General features: G+C 43.2%; 1 protein-coding gene across 4 annotated transcripts in view; it reads left to right on the forward strand.

Moving 5' to 3' along the window:
• The window catches only part of LOC105930634 (centrosomal protein of 128 kDa), a 74700-nt gene that overhangs the window by 26929 nt on the left and 26427 nt on the right, over nt 1–21344 (forward strand). For 3 of the 4 annotated variants that reach the window (XM_012868928.3, XM_021319669.2, XM_036130376.1), the window contains exons 14-17: nt 88–276; nt 1484–1945; nt 4974–5138; nt 7751–7915. In XM_012868928.3, coding sequence (XP_012724382.2) covers nt 88–276; nt 1484–1945; nt 4974–5138; nt 7751–7915 — 981 coding nt within the window. The remainder of the gene's footprint in view (nt 1–87; nt 277–1483; nt 1946–4973; nt 5139–7750; nt 7916–21344) is intronic. The other variant, XM_036130375.1, reaches the window with a different exon arrangement.

The raw sequence follows: 21344 nt of genomic DNA on the forward strand, positions 1-21344 counted from the left end.
TCCTCTCTCATTTGGTCCTAACGCTCTCTCTCTCTCTCTCTCTTTGTTTTTTTTTTCTCGTTTTTCTGTTTTTTTATCCTCCTACAGGCCTCCAGGGAAAAGGAGAGCTCCCAGGCCCAGCTGAAGGCACTGAGCCAGCAGAGTGAGGCGGCCCGCAGGGAGCTTGGTGAAATACTAGGCCGCCTGGCCCAGCGCGAAGAGGAGCTCCACCGCAAGGACGTGGAGCTGTCGGAGACTCGGCAGCGGCAGTTGCTGCTGCAGCAGGAGGTCCAGGAGGTGTGCGCGTTTCGACATCTAGGAAATAGCGTTGTTCTTTTCACGATAGATCAGGGTAGATCAGGGGTGTCAAACATATGGCCCGCGGGCCGGTTCCGGCCCGCCGAACAATTAAGTCCAGCCCGGTGGCTATATGCATTATCATTATTCAAAAAAATAAATAAAAAAAACTTTTTTTTTTTTGTTTTTCAGTGTCCTGTCTGACAATGTGGCAATAAGAATTGTTGTCTTAATACCAAAAAGAGCTCATCAGATTTGACTTTCACAAGTGAAGCAGTACTGCTTTTGCCATAGTGCTCCGCTTGATTTATGAATGTGAATAGCTTTATTTTGATTCATGCGGGGAATATCTCAAATGATATGGACACTATAATGGGAAAGTAGGAGAGGAAAGGAAGAACAAGCAAAAAAAAGAAAAGATGAAATAAAGAGGAGATAAAAGGAAGAGAATGATAAAACAATTATTGAAAAAAACATGTACTTTGTTTAATTGAAAATCTGCAGTTCCTATATTGTCCACGAGGGGCGCTGTGTTTTAATCAGCAGATGGTAGCACTGAGCTTCAGATGTGGAAAATTCATTTTAAATCATTTCTTAATTTTTATCTGTTTGGTGTATTTTGTCATGCAGGACAGTGTTTTTAAGTTCCAAAAAATGTGAATAAATGTTTTTTAACATTGTATAATCACTGTGATCAGTTCTTATGCATAATGCATAAGTAAATGTTTAACTGGGTAAAAGTATTGTTGAAATTGCACATAGTTTTCTTAAAAACCCTGAGATTATTCATAATATATTGTGTAAAAGTGAAATTAATTTAATATAAAAATCCACAACAAGTCCACTTTTATTAGTTCTATTTAATCTTGCAATGAGTTTACTCGTGTGGCCCTCTTGAGATCAGATTAAGCTGTATGCGGCCCCTCAACCAAAATGAGTTTGACACCCCTGGGGTAGATGTTTGCGTTCGCGCTTTAAAAATCAGTTACATTTCTGTGCGTGGGACGTTTTGACATGAAAAATGTGGAGCAAAAATAACCTTAAAAATGGTGGCTGCTCCTTTAATTATTTGGTATAATTTGAATTACCAAGCCAAAACATGTTATTTCAGAATGATGATTTCTACTGTTTGTTTGAAAAAGTCAAGAGCTAATGTCAAAGAGTTGGCTCAAGCTAATAAGGGCACTAACAACCATCCTAACCCAAGGTGAGGGAGGCCTCGGCGGCCCTGGAGCAGGAGGCTCAGCGTCAGGCCGCCGTCCAAGCGAGGCTCAGAGAGGAGAACCAGAGACTGGAAGAACAAGCGGACAGCCAAGCTCGTCGTCTTCAGAGGGACCAGGGCGCCCAGGCCGAGCTCCAGGCCGCCCTGAAGCAGATGACCGCCGCCCACGCGCAGCTATCGCAGCGGCTGGCCGAGGAGGAGAACGCCAGGAAGGAGCTCCAGAAGGACACCTCGGGGCTTCAGGCCAAGCTAGCGTTGCTGCAGGAGGAGCGCTCTGCCCTGAGCCAGCAGCTGCAGCTGGAGAGAGAGGTCCATCAGAAGGAGCTGGAAAACACCAAGGCCACCATCAAAGACGAGCTCGCCAGGAAGGATCGGGAAGTGCAGGAAACGCTCAAACTCTGCCGACAGGAAAGAGACGAGACGAAGGCGCAGCTAAGCGAAGTCAAGGTAGGACCTTTTAATGCTCGACTGTGCTCTTCACAGACCTTCTCCTTCCGATCTGAGCACAACTACTTCACTGAACGGGTGTCAGCTCAAGGAGTCTGAATACTTTGAAAGGTGCTGCAGGCTGTTGACTTGTAGGTTTTCAAGCAATAGTCCAGCTGGAGCTGGCCATGTTGCAGCTATATATATATATATATATATATATATATATATATATATATATATATATATATATATACACACACACACACACACACACACACACACATACACATATATATATATATATATATATATATATATATATATATATATATATATATATATAGCTCACATTCTAAAATAGGTGGTTGTAATCTCTTTATCTGACTCTTGTTAGGGGAATAATTTGGTATTCCCTGTGAAATGCTGATCAAATCCTCTTAACATCTCCAGTGCGCCCCGCCCCCCCTCTGAGAAGCGTTGCAGATCTCTGCATAATGTTCCAGGTGTAACTCGTGTCCTTAATTAGGGGAAATCTACTTAAATGTTCGAAATCATAAAGCAGCCTTAAGGATTCTTTTCCCCCTTTCCCACCCGCAGCAAGCACAGACCACAAAGCGCCGTGCGCTCATTAACATCTGGAAGGCGATTGGCTCGCGCTAAACATCTGGGTTATTTGCGACCCAGTGACACACAGAGGAACTTCTCATTTAAAGTAATTTCCTCCTTTGGCTGGAGCTCTGTCCTCTGAGTGCGACCGGGGATCGCTGAGCTCTTAATGGCACGCGGAGCGCCACCTGCGGAACAGAGCTCCTAGCGTGAATATTTAAAAAAAAGAACCACATATCAGGCCTCGGTCGTCTCATCAGGGCTGCGCTGCAGATAGCGGGGTTCTGCCCGACTCGCTCCCCCCAGAACCCCGCCACCCTCCCTATGTTCAATATCTGCGATGATGAGCCCTCCTGGGTAGAGCGCTTCTTAAGGGGCATGGTCCTCCCTGATATGCTTGAGTTTAGCCCATTAGCTCCGCTGAATGGCATTAATATCTGACATAGCTCATTGTAATGGTGTCATTTCCGAGTGGAGAAAGGACAAGGGCATTTGCTGGAATGTTTTTAAAAACTTGCCTGGAGGTGCACCAGATGTCCCAAAGAAGCCCACCCCCCCCTCACTCACACACTCACACACACACACACACACCCATAACCCAATACTCATGCAGCATAGCCAGAAGCCTGTATTGCAATTGTGATACAGTCAACCGTCAGAAAAAGCTTAAGATATTCAAATTTCCCTGTCCTCTCACGTCTGATTTCTTCTCCACTCCGTCTTCCCTCTTGATGCCTCTCTCTATCTTAATCCTTTTCTTTCAGCTTCCCCTTCAATTCTAATTTGCTGTTTCGCACTCCTCGCTCCCATGTTTTGCTTTTTTTTTCTTCTATTTTTTTCCCCTTTGTTTCATGTCGCTCTTATCTCTTCCTGTCCTTTGTCCCTGTTTCTCATAACACTTTGATTTAGTTTGAAAGTGTAGCGTCGTTGTTCTTTTACAAAACTCTACTTTCTAAAGCGTTTTTTTTTATGAGACTCTTCAGAGACGGGGGTGTTAGGCACAGAGTCTAGGAAACAAAACACCTTGGGAAAGCATTCATACTCTTTGACCTCTCTTGTATGATAGATGTTTTTTCTTTGTTGTTTTTTTGTTTGGGGGGGGGGGGGGGGGGGTCATGTGATAGACCGACACAAGATGGAGGAGTTGTTTTTCAAAGCTCTGTTTTTAATTTCATTGGTTACTCAGTTTATATGGGAGTTGCTGTTTGGTGGATTATTTTTCTGGCCAATTTTGACCCTTCTTCTAGAAGCACATTTGCGAGGTCAGACCCTGATGTGGAGCGAGAAGGTCCGGGTCACGTGTCGCCATGTGTCTGCCAGTCAATCATGGAGGCTCTCCTGGAGCTGGCCAATCAGCGATCGCGATTTGTCCCAAAGTGAAACGCCCCTTACCTGCAGGAGCTGCAGCTCCATTACAAATGCATTGTTTTCAATGGGATTTCGGGAAAGAAAAAAAAAAAACATCGGTAAAAATTGTTCAACGTCAGTGGGCCAAGCACTATTCAGACACGTGTATCCTGAACGTTTAAAGGGTGGAATACAGTTTATTCCTTTCCCAAAACCTAGAAGGAGTCTAGAAAAATGTGTTTATTAGTATAAAGTAAAATTTCCAATCCTAATACAGAATTTCGTCGTGATTTCTTACCATGGATAACTCAATGCTAGCATGAAAGCATCTACTACACTCTGCGGTATTTTAGGTTACTGATATATATTCTAAGTTGAGGATTTAAACTTTAACGTCGATTTGTCTGTGGTTACCTTTAAATAACTCCACTGACTTGATGTAGAACTCAGTTGAACGTTCCCCACACCCCTTTCTTCTTTGCCTTAAGGTTTAGTAGATGAGGCAAAATTGCCTGGTGTGACGCAGTGAACTTCACTATCAGCGCCATTAACAACGTCTTTGTTGTCATGGGTTAGATCGTCTCGGGGCAAATTTCCGCGTGGCCAGAGCGATTTTACAGTTTCTGTCGCGTCAGTTCATCCCCAGACCGTGTTCAGTTGTGTTGACACATCAACTATGTCCCCTCAGCATGACGCTGCCACCACAATGTTTCCCCACTGGGATCAGAATGATGTGCTCTGTGGGTTTTCCTCTACATTTTGTTAGACTTATCAGTCAAATTCATTATTATTAGTCATTACAGAAATAAAAATTTTTTTTTTGTTCCTTCCATTGCACAATTCTGCACCATTTGCATCCTTGTAAAACTTTGAAGAAGTTCGTGGGCGTGACTTGACAATGTCTGAAAAAGTTCATGACGCATGACTACTTCTGCAACCGCCGTATATTCACGTTTTAACCTCTGTTGATCCTGTAAAGTCTCACACGCTGTAAGCTGCCTGAATTCCAGTAGGACAGCTTCGATGGTCTGAAGCGATTGCATGTGTGTAACATCATGGTTCTTCACCCCCCCCCCCCCCCCCGCCCCCCCAGGCAGATGCAGCCTCAGACAAGGAGCTGTGTGCGGCACTGCACATCAAGTTGGACAGGATGAAGGATGAGTGTGATAAGCTGGTGGCGCAGCTGTGCACTAAAGACGAAGCACATTCTCTTCTCCAAAGAAAACACCAGCAGCTCAAACGGGAACTGGAGGACACAGTAAGCCAAGCTCTTCTTGTTGGGAGACGTGTTTTTCTGTCTGGCAGTGCCGGCCATTCACAGTATACAGGAAGGTGTTGCTGCGGTATCTGCCTGAGGTGTCACATTGGAAGCGAACCTGTGCAAAAACACAGAAGTTCGCCTTCCTTCCTCCTGTCACATCAGGGTTTTCTGATCAGGCTAATCTAAATCTAGTTTGACAAAAGCGGCTTTTACAGCAGCCGATGAAGCATTGATGGCAGTTCACCTCCTCGGCGCAGACCTGAGGAGGTGAATGTGGCTCGCTTCAGGCCAGACGTGTATTGATCTTACATTGGTTTAGTGCAGAAAACAGGTTCCTATTCATGAAACGCGAGAGGTTTATTATCTCAGCCAATAGATTCTGATTCATATTCCCCAGGCAGCGCTGATCACTGAGGTTCCTGTCCTCTGACTCATTGATTGGCTTTATCCAGGTAGACACTGAAACACTGGCAATACCAACCAGACAGTGCCGTGCAAGAAGTATTCATACGCGTTTAACTTTTGCTGTTGCGTGTGTTTGTATCCACCCCACCCCCACCCACCCCCCGCGTTGTTCAGTACTTAAAGCAAGTTATTTTGGTATGACTCACCCAGCTTTGCACATCTAGAGCCTGAAAGCTGTCATTCATCTTCACTACAGTAGCCAAAACTCGGGGTGTAAGATGGAGAGCGTCTGACAACCAACAGTTTTCCAGTCATGACAGATTCTCAGTTGACTTTAGGTCTAGACCAGGGGTCGGCAACCTTTACCACTGAAAGAGCCGTTTGGACCCATTTCACACAGTAAAGAAAACACTGGGAGCCACAAAATCCTTTTGAAATTTTAGATGAAATAACGCTGCACATAAGGGCTTTTTTGCAACAAAATGGACCCGCACCAGAACCAATGCACCTCTGCGCTTGTACTTCTACTGTTGTTTTATGGAAATCATCAACTCTGCTAATGTCAGAGTTTTTATTTTGAATAAAGCTTGGTGCGAGTAAACGCACATCATGGTCGGATTATTTGATTTTCAGCCCATATAAACGGTTCATCCGGAATACTTTCTTTCCTTTTAATCCGAACACATTTTAATTACATCTGCGAAAGTAAACAAGCTCCTGTCATTAACCAGCTAACAGTTCCATTAGACGAGCTATCAGACGTTCAGGCGGCACCTGAAGCTCGACTTCAGCCGCGCAGGACTCCGCTCACAGCCTCGAGCCAAGCGCAGTTCGCTTTTCCTCACTTTGAAAATGAACAAATGTCAGAGATAGTAACGACTCTTACCCTGCTGTTTAGCTCTCTTCACCCTCATCAATGACTCCATGTTATTTTAGGTCACCGTGTTGCCCTTGTCATTTGAAGAATTTACTAAAAAAAAGCAGCATTTGAAAATGCCGCCTCAACTCCGCCTCGCTGTGTTTGTGTCACTGCAGCCAGTGAACTACCAGTTCTTCTTCTTCTTCTTCTTCTTGAGTTTGACGATGAGCAAGAATCTTTTCAGTGTGCATTACCACCACCAACTGGTGAGGAGGAGTGTTGGTCAGCCAGCATTGACGACTGCCTGTGGCTCCGCGGCATAATTATTTTCAACACCTGAGCCGCATCAGAGCGATCAAAGAGCCGCATGCGGCTCCGGAGCCGCAGGTTGCCGACCCCTGGTCTAGACTAACGGACCAGTCACATTGCATAGATCTGCTTTGATCGACCCGTTCCTTCGTAGCTCTGTTTTTGTTTTTGTCCTGCTGGAACCGTAGTCTCGTGCCTTTTGCGGCTTCTACCACGTTTTCCTTTAGCATTCACCCTGTGTTTCACTGCATCCATATTCATTCGACCCTGGCCTCCTTTCTGCGCCCACAGCATGATGCTGCCACAGTCAGGCTCATCTGTAATGAAGATGTGCTCAGGGAAGGTCATGTCCTAGTAGGTTTCCTGTTGCGCCATGTTCAGATTAACTCAGCGGAGCTCCGGAAGACGTTCAAAGACTGAGATATTGTTTTAGAATCTCACCCTGCTTTAATCTCCACAACTTTTCCCCCTGAACTCCCTGCTGTGCGCTTCGGTCTTTATGATGCTGTTTGTTGGTGACTTCTGAATGTGATCGGTTGTGTTGGACTATATTTGGAGGTATCAGAAAAATGCAAGTAGTGCGGCCAGTGATTCTGCAGCGAGCGCCCTCTTGAAAAATGGAGACTGGATACAGAGACACTCCACATTTTGTCTGTTTTTATTTGTAAAAATGTTTCAAAAACTATCTGTCCGTTTGGTTCCACTTCACAATTATGGCCTAATTGGGTTTGTTGTGACACATAAAATACAGCTAAATTCCTTGACAAAATTTGTGGCTGTAACATGATGAAGTTTGAAAAAGTTAGGCTGCATAAATACTTTTGCATGGCACCCTAAGTTTGTTTTAGGAGGAAATCAAAGGCTTTCTTTCCTGAAAGCATATTTCTATGTATCACTGGGAAAATGCACCTTGTATTCTGAAGAGGTAAAATGGCCTAATCCAGATCTTTAAGGGTACATATAATATGAAGATTATTAGTTACAAAAGTTATTGCTGATTTATAATAAGCAAACACCATTCTGTTGCCCTGATTAGGTGAAAATGGGTGAGGAGAGACGGGTTTCTGAGTCGGAGCTTTTGAGGCTGGAGAAGAAGGTTTCGGCAATGGAAGCAGACCAGGAAACGGTCCTTACTTCTCTCGGGGTTGAACTGGATGCAGCCTGTCGCAGCTTGGCGAGGAACGGAGAAGACAAACTACAGGTATTTATTCAAGTTGATTTTTTATTTTTTTTACTTTAGAGGCTAAGAAACAGGCCTATTTGCGCAGCCTCCTAAAACTTCTGTGCTACCCTGGTGCGGGATCATAGCTCCCACAAGCTATGGGCCCAGTTCCACCGGCTCATATTAGCCACACGGCTCCGCTCACGTTCAAGCGTTTCAGGAGCAGTGTTTTTCAGCGCCAGCTCGGCCATCCAGAATAAATAAAGAACTACAACATTAATATTAAGGACCGTATGAAAGAAAAAAGAAGCGCACTTCAGCCTGCCGCGCCGTATCAGATCAGTGGATTTATCGAGGCTTTCTCGCTTTCTCTCATTTTACACTGAAAGCTGTGAAGTTTTGTCTCTAAAGTGTCCATCCATCCACCTGATGCGGTAGAAGGTAGCGGCTGTCTGCCTTTCAGACTCAGAGCACCCGGTGGGAGCAGCGGGGTGTTTTCGCAGCGGTGGCCGCTGAAAGCAGCTCGAGCTCGGCCAACGCCTGGCGCTCTCTCCACTGACAAGAGCAGCCTGGGAGTCCACGCCAAATCAAGCCGATAGAAAGCCTCATTGGCACTAAATCAACTCTTTCCAAACTCTTTCCAAAACCGACACCTTCCCACTTATTGTTTACTCCATCTCCCCCTCCCCCCAGGTTAAGAGTCTGAGTGTCATCCTCAATAGCACCCTATCCTTTTAGTCCCATGTCAATAACATTACCCGGTCTGCCTACTTCCACTTAGGAAACATCAACCGCCTCCGTCCCTCCCTTACCCCACACACTGACGCCATACTGGATTACTGCAACTCTCTCCTCTTTGGCCTTCCTCAGAAATCACTCCATAAACTACATCTGGTCCAGAACTCAGCTGCCCGCATTATAACAAGAACTCCCTCTCTCCACCACATCACTCTGGTCCTCCGACAGCCCACTGGCTCCCCGTGCAGTTCCACATTCAATATAAAATTCTCATGGTACATTCAAGGCCCATCACTACCTTACCCCCCATCCCCCCCTTATCTGTCAGGCCTCCTGCATGTTCCCACCCGCCCGTCTCCCCTCCACGGGGAGCAGAGCACTCAGCCGCTCTGCCCCCTGCCTCTAGAACTCTCTACCACTCCTAATTAAAAACACGGACTCACTTCTTCATTTCAAATCACAACTCAAAACTCATCTGTGTAAGATTGCCTATTCTCTTTAATGTCGACATCCCTGTCCCAGCCTCTGTATCTTTGAAAATGCTTTTTATGCTGTGTTTCGATTTTGTTTCTGACATTGTGTTTTTATCTATTTTTTTTTTGTACGGTGACCTCGAGTGTCCAGAAAGGCGCCTTTTAAATAAAATGTATTATTATTATTAATTCAGCAGAGTAATTTGCAGGGGGATTTTTACTTTGCAAATTACTGACATGGCCGATTTGCACACCGAGAATCTCCGCAGTTATTACAAATCACCTGTGGTCCCCAGGTAAAACTAACCCCGAAGGATGTGTGCTGATACACAAACCTGGGAATTTAGAATATATGAAGGCAAATTTCAACCAAGGCAATGTATGATTGAGTTTTGCGTGGAGTCAGGGGGTCAGCCCATGCGGGTGGAGACGACGTGACTCTTTTATGAGTTCACAACGCAGGCCGCGAGCCAAAAAATATCCATTGACCGTGCAAACAGGAAGTTCTTAGCAGAAACCAACAAAAATGGCGGCCCCCGTAGTTCTGCCTGTGAAACTTGTCTACAGGGAGCTCGGACCCCAGAAAACCCCTGAAAGCTTGCTCCACTGAGGTGCCCGAAGTTTACGGGCTTAAAGGCACATCTCCGCCTCTCCGTCCTGTGTGTGTCTCTCTCTGTGTCTCTCACACACAGTTTCACCTCAGACTGCAGAGGTGCTGTGCCTTATTTTATTACTAGATGTATCATCCAGATATTTATCCTGGTGGATTACTCCTGGTAGCCTGGCCTGTCCCGCTTACTGCTTATTGCTGGCCAGTGTTCACCGAAAGCGGTCGAGATAAAACCAAGTGTGTGCAGTTGGTCCGCTAGCTTTAAGGCACCCTGCGTGCAGATGTGTAATCCATTTCTACAACGTAGTTCATTTGAATTTACTAACCGGCATCTTTCTGTTTGAGAATGCCGGGAATATATTGGAGGGGATTGCTTTGGATACGGATGAGAGAAATTCCCGCACAAAGGTTTGATCGTGTCTCTTGCATATTTTTTTCTGGTCAGGTTCCCAAAACCGTAACTGTGAAATATGTGGGCTCCTTTAATTACTCCCAGGTGGAGTTTCAAGTTATTTTTTGAACTGATAATCGCATAAGCATGCTTGGGTGGGATGAGTCCTTGTTTGCTGGATGTGCTCTTGCTTTGCTCAAAGAGACACAATGTCCTCTATTGAAACATAACGCACTCCCTCAGTTTTGGCACCCTTGTTAAAGATGTGTAAGCAGCCCTAAAAATAAACCTGCCTCTTAGCGCTGTAGCTTAATGTCATAATGAATGCCTCAGAATGGATTGTCCAGATTCCTGCGTCCTCGCTTATGCTTCTCTTCAGATCACTCACAGGTTCTTTAAAGGATTCATTAGAGGACCATGAAAGCAAGGCAAATTCGGATGTGCTGAACCATTTCTGCATTGATTTGGTCAGATATGTGGATTTTCTTAAAATACCCTGTTTCAGCTTCATTTAAAACACTTTTTTTTCAAAGTTTATTTTCTTCATTCATTAAAGCTGCTCACACGCAGCACTTCTGGTTCACAAAGAAATCTTTGAAGCATCCAAACCTGTTTTCCAGTCTGTAACTTCACACTTTTCCTATACTTTATCATACCATATCATACTTTTAAATTCTTCCTTTTCAGATTTACCCAACTTAAAATATATAACCTAAAATGCTTACTGCAGACTGCAGTAGATATGTCCATGCTGCCATCAAGTAATCTAAGTATTTATTTATCTATAAGACAGGTATTTATTGTGAAATTCTGTATCAGGAGCACAAATTTCACTTTACATATTAAACGTTTTGTGCAAAATCTGAGTCCTGGTAACTGACCATAGAAAGAAAAACAAGAAAAAACTCAGGCTACAGAGAAGGTGCAACGCACGGATATCTAAAACACATAAAACACAGCAGAACTAGAGTTAAGCATCACACCTTAATTTAACCATTAACCACACAGTTTATTAACAAAGAATACACCCAACTACCGTAAATTTTCAAATTGTAGCTTCCGTATCCTTGAGCTTGGACTTCAAAATTGCTGCGGAAAAAATAAAAATTGCGGGTTTTGCGAAATTGGTAAACTGGAAGTCCATGAACTTGTTTAGCAGCTCCTCAGAAAATACCGTGACGTAATTGTTCAAAAAACATAATAGAGAATAAAGAATACTGAACGACTTGAAAAATATGACCAAAACAGAAAATAGAAAAGATATCTACGCAGTACCTTCAGAGACTACAGAGACATCTTTTCTGCACTCCTAGAGACTCCAGGTACACAACAAGATGTGTTTAAAAAAGTGGTTAAAAAAGTGGATTTTGCATGATATGTCCCCTTTAAGACGGCTTTGGACTTGAAAACCTTGTGTTGTCCGGATCATTTATCAATCACGCTTGTTTGGAATTGAATGCTCAGACACACTGAGGTGGTCATGTAGACTGCAACCAGGGGACACTGCTAACACACAGCAAAGAAAGGAGGTACAGCAAAGGTTCAGAGAAAAATAGGAAGGGTACCAAATATCGCCTGTATGTAAACTTCTGACCTTCAAGAAAATAATACCATTGTCTAAAAATTATCACTCTCATTATTCTGGTATTTAGAACAAATGAATAGCTTTGGTAATTCTAACAGACTTTAGACAGCAAAGGATTTTTCAGATTTTATGTATGAGAAAAAAAAGCCTGTGTGTCTTTTCATAAAGTGTAGTTAAACTTCTGGCTTCAAGTGTAATTGGTTGATTGTACGCCTGACTACAGTCCTATAGAATACCAGAATTTTTCCTGGTGTACCTATATGAATGGATGCTGGTTGGAAGGCAAAGGGTAGTAACACCAAATACTGCTGTGATTTAGATTTTGCTTTTGTATGTTCACTTTGCATTTTGTAAATCGCTAAAAATAAACAATCAGCAATTTTTTTTCACACTTGCCTAAAACTTGTACACATGGCCGTACATGTTGAACCAGTGAAGCTCCTAACATTATAGCTTTGCACGTGTTGCCAAGCAGAACCGTCATCAGACAAGTACACTCCTATTTACTCGATACGCACACATCTCCTCTTTTAGGTACTCGGTCTGGTCCGTCTGAGCTGCAGTCACACACTTGTGCCACCACCTTCCCTCATCTCTAATCCATCATGTTGAAGAGAAGTCAAACTCACTAGTGATCAGCTTAATGAGGGGTATCATTACCAGTAAAGGGGTTTATTAGGAGTGGATTTCCCCTCAGGGCCTCCACCCTATCACTTTGGAGGCACTATGATAACGATATATAGAACACTGGAAAGTCACTAAAAAGTGAACGATGAAAGAAGTGGAGATTCAGTACTTGTTTGCTGACAAGACGCCAGTTGTAGATTTTTTTTTGTGGCAGAAAAAAAACTTTTAATAACATAAAAAAAGCATTTCTTTTTGTTTGACTGTTGTCTTGGTTGGCATGATGGTATTTGTTGTTGCAGAATCACCGTATTCATATTATTTTAAACATATGGCCTTCTGATAACACCATAGGGCCAGTTGCATGCCTTAAAGGTAGAGTAGGAGACCTTTCTGGAAATGTAAGTAAGAAATGCCCCATTTTGAACAACCATCTTACCTGCTCTGCCGCTCCTCAGAGCGATCGCGTAAAAAAAATCTCCCAAATCCACTCTGGTCTTTTGCGTTTCCTCCGATGCCTTCCTCTTTTTCTCATAAACTTGTAAGACAGTTTGTTTCTTGAGACTGTCAGCCATTTTCAAAGTAGACGATGAGAGCATTGGAGCTACGATGAACGTCTGAAACCGAAGCTAACTGGATACATAAACGGTAGAAGTGTGCATGCGCAGCCAACACGGAGACGCTAACAAGGAACGTGCACGCACACTGGCGTTACGTGAGCGCATCAAAATGATTGGCATGTGGGACAACCAATAGATAAGGCGATTCCCACAGCTCGAGGTATAGAGAGGGGCGTGAGCATGACCAATTTTCAAACAAATCAGGGAGAAAGTTGGTGATAAGTACAAGTCAGGGTGCTGTAATTAAAAAAGACCCAAAATCTTTGTCGTTCTCCTGGAGCTCCATTCAGTCCTTCGTCTCTAAATGGAAAGCATGTGGAATCACAAAAAAAAAAAAAAAAAAAAAAAAAACAGCCTAGAGAGGGCAGGCTTCCAAAACTCAGACTGAATTAGGAGGACATTAATAAGAGGCAGCACAGAGACCAAAGGTAACTGAAGGAGCTGCAGAGCACCATTGCAGGAACAATTGCAAGGTGCTAAATTAAGGGATATTCTTGAGTCAGTCTGCGTATGATTTGAGACTGGGACGGGGGTTCACACTTCCAGCAGGACACTGACCCCAAGCATACTGCTAAGGCAACACTCCAGTGATATAAGGGGAAACATTAAAATGTGTTTGAGTGGCCTAGTTAAAGTCCAGACCTCAATCCAATGGAGTATATGTGGTTAGACTTGAAGATCGCTGTTCACAAGCAAAAAAAAAGCATCCAACATGAAGGATCTGGAGCTGTTTTACCTTAAGGACTGGGTAAAAATCCCAGAAGCAAGATGTGGTGAGCTCAAGTGGTGTTGATCCAACACCACTTGTAGCTGGAATTGCTGCAAAAGCTCTACAAAGTCTTGACTTTAGGGGTGTGATGAATTATGCACGCTGGTGTTTTCTATCATTTTGTCCAAGCTGTTTGCTTCACAATAATAAAAAAAGATAAAAATGTTCGTCTAACTGAGCTCAAGGTGTTTTCAAAAATGGGAAACGATTTAAGCCTCTATGTGTCCAAAGCTTGCAGACACAGTCCAGAAATGAATGAAATACCTCTAAATACAATATAGGCTGTGGTTGTAACATGACAAAATGTGTTAAAAGTTCAAGACTTCAGGCACCTTACCTTAACGGCATCCATTTTCTTTGTGCGTGTTCTCTTTAATTCCTACTGTCTTCTTTGTCAGATGATTAGTGGAGAGAAATACCAAAGTGGAGCACTCTTTGAAAACTTCCCTCTTTGTCATCTACACTTGCTTGTTAGTCTGAGTATTTCCCCCCCATCTGTTTCTATCGCAGCGTTCCCATCTCTTTCCACTTTCCCAGTGGGAGGTGAAACAAACACATGGCTTTCAAAAAAAAAAAAAAAACACCACCGCACACTTCCTTACACTCTGAAAGAGGCATAAACCAGGCAGTGGCATATTTAAATTTGAGGTGGCAAAGCTTCGGATTCCACAGCAGCTCAGCTTTTTTTTTTTTTTTTTTTTAAAGAGGAAAAAAAAAAAGTTGTGGCAATATTTTTTTTTCCCCCACTTCAAGCCCACAGACAGCACTTTCAACTGTCTGCCTACTTGTTACGTTTTTCAGCAGTTTCACCTCCTTTTTGTCTGCCACGGAGCCAAACAGGCTTTGATGGTTTGAGGAAAAGTTAAGAGAGCGCAAGCGAGAAGCTGAGACATGTCTCATCCTCCCACGCGGTCACATGCTCTGACGAATGGCTGCGCTCTCCCCGAGATGGAGACCTTTTCACAGCGGCGCTATACCACTGCCATTCTTTTGAGCTGCCAAAGCAGGGAACTTTGAGGAACTCATCTTGCCTGATTTCGAGTGACAGTGGGGAAAAAGGCTCTTTACACCTGTGCCACAGCATTATTGTTTTGTACGACTCAGGACAGAGAGGGGTTCAAGAAAAATCGTCTGTTTCTCCTGTTCATTGTGGATAAACACCTTGTTACAAAAGTGTTTTTAGAAAAAAAAGCTGTAGTGTTTTTTACTATTATTTTGTCAGTGGCTTTTCTGTTATTTTTATTTTTTTAACCAAGGCATACTGAGGGCACTTATGGTTTGGTTTAGTTGAGGATTTCGTAAACTTATCAGCCTGTGACCCCCAAAATAACAGCGCCAGACACTGGTGACCCCCCCCCCCCCCCCCCTTTGGCCTGTGGGTTGCCTTTTTTTTTGGAAATTGTGAGAATAGATTCAAGTCAAATTACAATAAAAGTCATATTTTCATAAGAACTCTTACAAAAAAAATGCAGGAAATACCAAATATTTTTGCCACGAACACATTAAATCATCTCATGTTCCCCCCGGGGGGCCCTGACCACCACTTTGAGAGCCCCTGGTTTAGTTAGCAGAGTGAAAAACAAATGCAATTGGCACAAGATTGTTTGATTTATTTATTTTTTGTTTTGTTTTGTTTTTATATTGGAAATGTGGAAATGTCATGCATGAGAACTCTTTAAATATGCTCTTATATTATGTCTATTCTATTAAACCGTATTACAACCAAAGCTATAGAAGCCTGTTCTTTGCCTCTAGGAACGGCTTACAAATTAATACATAAATCCTCCCTTTTTTTTGGCTTACTTACTTATTGTTGGGAGTGACGGCGTTAGAAAAATGGTGTAGCATCGGGGTAAAGCGGACCCTGTGGATGGTGGGGGACGCGGAGGGCGATTGAGATAGAGGCCTATGTGTTGCCAACTGGCCAAGGAGGCTTAAGAGTTGGTCTACTCTGCACACAGAGTAGACCAACAGCAAGAGACACACGATGCGGGAAAGCCTTGCAATTTCAAACATAGCATTCTGAAGCTGAAAGTTCAGACACCATTTTACATTCGCTCAAGTCAAAGGCAAAATGTGCACGGTGGATTTGTTGCTTTGCTGGAGCCGGGCGTGGCTTCTTAGTTCCAGTAAAAGGAACTCTGGATGCTTCAGCATATCGAGAGATTTTGGACAACTCCATGCTCCCAACTTTGTGGGAACAGTTTGGAGATGGCTCCTTCCTCTTCCAATGTGACTGCGCATCAGTACACAAGACAAGGTCCATTAAGACATGGATGAGAGAGTTTGGTGTGGATGACCTTGACTGGCCTGCAGAGTCCTGGCCTCAACCCAGCAGGACACATTTGGGAGGAATTAGAGTGGAGACTGAGAGTCAGGGCTTCTCATCCGACGTCAGTGTTTGACTTCACAAATGTGCTTCTGGAAGAATGGTCAATTCTCATAGACACACTCCCTTGTGGATAGCCGTCCCAGAATAGTTAAAGCTGTTATAGCTGTGAAGAGTGAACCAGCTTCATATTGATCCAAATAGATTAAAAATGAGGTGTCACTTAAGTTCATATGTGAGTGAAGATGTTTGGCAATTTGGTGTATTCTTCAAACTGCTTTTTTTTATACACCGTAGTTTTCACATATAAAAAAAAATAAATAAAAACAGTTTATCAAAAAGCACATTTGCAAATGTTTTCCTCCCAATATTTGTTAGTAAAAGGCACATTATCTGCCTTCAGCAGCAGAGCTTTTAGCATCCTAGCCATTGTTGCCGCATTCAATTTGAGCGGATAAAAAATTGTCGTTTAAGGTCAGTATTTGCCTATGCTTGATTTTAGACAAACTTTTACTAAAGACTGCAGTTGCTCTGACGTACTAAGCTTTTTGTCCACATTAGTATCCCCTGCATTTCAGTCCATTCCACTCCTGCTGAGACTAGTCCTTTGAACAGCGGACATCAGTCAGCGACAAGGGCCATATTCCAGAATAACTCTTGGTTATCAGGAGATAACAAGGTTTTAAATGTCATTATAAATGCTGCGTGGAGCAAAGAGTTATACAGTTCTGCCTAATCCTGCCCTAAAATGTCATAAACATGTTATTGTAATATCAATATGTGCAATATGAATATTGAAATGTAATAATTGTTGGCTGATGTACAAGTTTCATAAGTTAGAAATTTCATTGAAAATGTAATATTAACGCAGATGGATTTTTTCTGCAGTGGATGCCCACACCTTTATACAGATTCAGTACCCAGATTAGGAAAAGTGACACTCTGTGTTGGAAGTACAATTGAAAAAGAGGAACATGTGGGTATAGTGCTATAAGATTTTAGATATATTCTTACATTATCAGTAATTGCATTTTAGCTACACTATATCTCCTCTTTAAATTTGTGTTCTTGTGAGCTGCTGTGTGACTCCTTAGTCATTGGAATGTGCTCTGTGTGTGGATTATCGCACCAACTATCAGATGTAACTCTGTTTCTCCTTGTATCGGGGAGGAATCAGAGATGGGGAAGGAGAGATGCTGCCTTTTCCAACTGTTTTACCTTTATTCGGTGGCTAAAAAGTAGCTAAAACCTGGAGACAAAAGCACCAAGTTGTAACCCAATAATTTTTCCTCCAGCTCCTGATCATGCATTGATTTAGAGTCTTTGGGTTATCATGGGGCCGATGCAACATTCGTGAGTGTGTTTGTAGGGAGAGAGAGGGTGTGAGTCAATAAGTTGCCTGCGGCGGAAAAAGGCGAAACTTTCATAGTTTGGGTGGATGGAAAATTACAAAAATTGAATGTGGATGGATCACCAACTATAGTTAGGGTGCCAGCCAAGCTTCATCTAAGGCGAGTAGCAAAAGTGGACATATTGGAAATTTGCAAAACATGTTCAGCAATAAAGAATAGGTTAGTTTTAGGTTTGTGTATGGGTCTTAGATCAATTGCAGACTTAAAGTGGATTTTTATCTCCATGGAAATAACCTCCAACGGCTTAAGCTGCAACAGTATATGTAAAATAACAAATGACTTTCATTAAAGGAGAGGCTCTATAATCACTTGTTCAGGGGGCACCCTAAGCCCCTTTTACACCAGATCTACTGTAATCCGCATCATCGGTTCCGACCCGGTAAAGCCCGAGGGTTGATGAACGCCTCCTGGGCTTTAGTCCCACCTCCAGCTGTCAGTGCTGTGCGCTCTGCCGCTGTTGGGCATTACCGTGTGACATTTACACTTTAAAGAAATCTGTGACAAACGGTTAGGATATGAAAATGTAAACGAATTATTCTAAATAAAAACATAGGGAAGACGAGACTGTCTGATCTGCTCCAAAGTTTGCCTCACGGGGTCAAAACTTAAAGCTTTGTGAGGACGTTTTTGCCTCAGCCATGGTGAGAATGATGTAATGGACTTTAAATGGCAAAACCGGAGGACTTTTGTCCGCACTGAAATCATTTTTATAGGTCGGATACTCGATACTGGGGTGCTGGTGCCTATCTCCAGATGTCAATGGGCGAAAGGTGGGGTACACCACAGGTGTACAGGTCGCCAGTCTATCGCAGCACTTCGTTCATGGTGGTCCTTAATATTAATGTCGTCCCTCTTCAGTCGAACCTTTCCCTGGACTTTCCCTCCTCCGCTCCATCTCTGCTGACATCAGAGAAAACCTCTCGTTATCTTAACCCATGGCCAATCAGTGAACAACAATAGGGCCATTCAGAGTGGGCCCTACTCCTGAGCAGGGTTGGAAAAAAAAACCAAAAAACTGTTGCTGTAATGTTCGCAAAGCGAGTAGAGCCGGGCTAAATGTTAAAAGGTGCTCTAGCGGACCAAGTGGAGGATGCAAGGAATGTGGTATGCTTTGAGATGAAAGCTAAGCTGTAGAGCCGTTAGTCAAGCTCTTGTAAATCCACGTATCACTAGAAACCTATGTACCCTGCTGCTATGGTGAACTGCCTCAACTAAAACCCAATACCAATGTCACACTATCTGCCTTGCCTATCTGTGACATAGTAAGATGCTCTGCCTCAGGTAAATAATGCTTCAGTATTGTTTTCCTTTGCATTGGGCATTGTGACACACATAGTTTGATCTCCAGCTAAACTGGGCTACCACGGACCTGTTTCATGGACGTGTTAAAAAACTCCCACACATGAGGTCTGCAGCTATCACAGACCATGTGAACTGCACCTGTGCGCCACTGCTAATCAGAAATGGCAACCACAACCCAGAAATAAGATAATTTAATTTCATGCGACATAAAGCAAATCTTTTGTCTGTGCTGATGAAGAATCACTCGTAACCTAATTTCTGATTAATTCATCTCAAAATTTTCTGACTGCTTGGGAGGACTCAAGGTATTTAGTAGTAGTAAATCTTGTAAAAAGTATAAATCTTGGGGTAGGCTGGGGAGAGGCCAAATAAGTCACAGCATGCCTGCCTCATTGTTGTATATCTCAAGACTATTTTTATGAATCCTTCAGTTCTGGTCCTTGAGGTCCGGTGTCCTGCTCCTTTTAGATGTGTCCTTGGTCCAACACATATTAAGGCACATGAAGATGCACAGTTTAAAGTAAATAAAGCAGCAGTGTTGCCTTTCTACATATCAGATTCTGTGGCATACATTACTTGGTCTCCAGCTAAGCCAGGCTACTGATTGCTTGAAGTGACAGTGGTGTTGGACTAATTTTCCAATTCATTCAGCTAATAATTATTTAACAACTTGGAGCCACTCATAGACACAAACTTTCCACCCAAGATAGTCAGGCAATCATTAAGTTTGAAAAACAAGAGATTGTGAAATTATGGCAAATAATGATATCTGTGTTCATGCAGTGGCCATCTAAATTTTACGCCCTTCATCCCAATACTCTGGCACATCACAAAACAGGGGCGTAGCAGACTTCATATACGTGACAGAAGCTCATCTTTCGCAGAACGTGCCTCAATTTTCCACTGTAGATCAAAATATGAAGCGATAAAAGCTTTTACGGATATGCCAATATACATGGCATGGTGTTTCAACAGTCCCGATGTGTCTCAATAATCCAAGTAGGAAAAAAAAAAGAAACTGAGCAGGTCTTTGGACGGGCTATTCTTTGTTGAAACGTTTCGTTTCTGTTTGTGCAACAAACAAACGGACCAGTGATGTGTGTGCTGTCAAGTGCCAGGCAGGACTGTGTACAGTTATACATCGGGGAAACAAAGCGGCCTCCGGCCAAAAGGATGGCCCGGCACTGAGGAGCAGCAGCATCATCAGGCTTGCTCTCATCAGCAGACCAGCGGTCACTCTTTTAGGGATGAAGATGTTCTCATCCTGGATGGGGAGGAACGTTGGTTTCAGAGGCGAGTAAATTGAGGCATTTCTGTGAAGAGAAACCACCTGTCGTGGAACAGGGGTGGAGTCCTCTGGGTCCAATTATCCCCCATCTTCCAAGGCTGTTACTGCGAGCATAACTCAGCCCCCTGGGAACAATAAGCAGCCATCAGAGCACTAACGATTGGTCCGTAGCCTGATGGTCCTCTTTTGCATGTAAACAAGCAGTTTAGGTCACATCTAAACTTGTAGATCTACTATGCAAAGATACTGCTTATAAAGGCTCAGTTTACCTACAACCTTACAGACTGAAGACGCTTCTTGAAGAAGAGATGAAACGTTTCAGCAAAGAGGAACCCCTTCCAGAGGACCTACTCAATTTCTTATTTTTTTTTGTTTTTGGTGTTACAGCAGCACTAATTTTCCCCACCTGGGGCATCCAAAATCTCTAAAAACATGTTAGTGCTTCAAGCTAATCAAACAATAGATAGATTTTGGGTCATATGGCTGCCTCCCTGACACATTGTCCATCTTTCTCGGGATACATAGTTAATGTGGAATAGAACTATTTGCTTTTCTTGTGTCCCCACCCCCCAACCCTAAAAACAACCAAACTTTTCTACTAACCTTGTTGGTTCATAGCAGACAGAATTGCTAAATTAAATACATGGTTCACTTCTCAACTACACAGGGAAAGCTTTATAAAAAAAGTGTATTTTCTCTAATCCTTTTTTTCTTCAGTATGAACATGTGTTTCACTGTTTCATGCAACAGAGGTAATGAATTATTGAGTGGACTGGTAACCTTCAGTCCAATTTCACCTGTACAGCTGGCTCATCGTCTTGACGCTGACGGAATGAGTGTCATAGTTTTGCAGTTTTGCTTATCTGCGTATCGTGTGTGTGTGTGTGTGTGTGTGTGTGTGTGTGTGTGTGTGTGTCAGCAGTCATTAGGAGCTGGCAGTCAGTTTGCATTGGTGATGCTGTCAAGCTTGTCCAGGAAGGGTAACACACAGTCCCTGAGCTCATTTTTATGACACACACAACCTCTGTGCAAAGGTGTGCATGCAGCAGTGTGTGTGGGGTGTCATACACTGTTAAACACACGCATCACAATTTAAGTTGGCAGGAGCCTCTCACTGAGGTTAAGGGTTTTGACAGGTGGCTCTTTTATTCTCTCCTCTATGCTGTTTGTCTGCCCACGTTTTGTTTTTCCCTTTACGTCCTGTAACTCCTGCAGTTTCTCTTTTAAATATGTTTTTGTCTGTGTTCACACTTTGCTGATATCCAGACTTCGGAATGAGGTGCAGCATTGTGCGAGGTATGCCGCGTAACAATGTTGGCACAGCTCA

Source organism: Fundulus heteroclitus, unplaced genomic scaffold, assembly GCF_011125445.2.
Source record: "Fundulus heteroclitus isolate FHET01 unplaced genomic scaffold, MU-UCD_Fhet_4.1 scaffold_353, whole genome shotgun sequence".
NCBI classification, from domain to species: Eukaryota; Metazoa; Chordata; class Actinopteri; order Cyprinodontiformes; family Fundulidae; genus Fundulus; species Fundulus heteroclitus.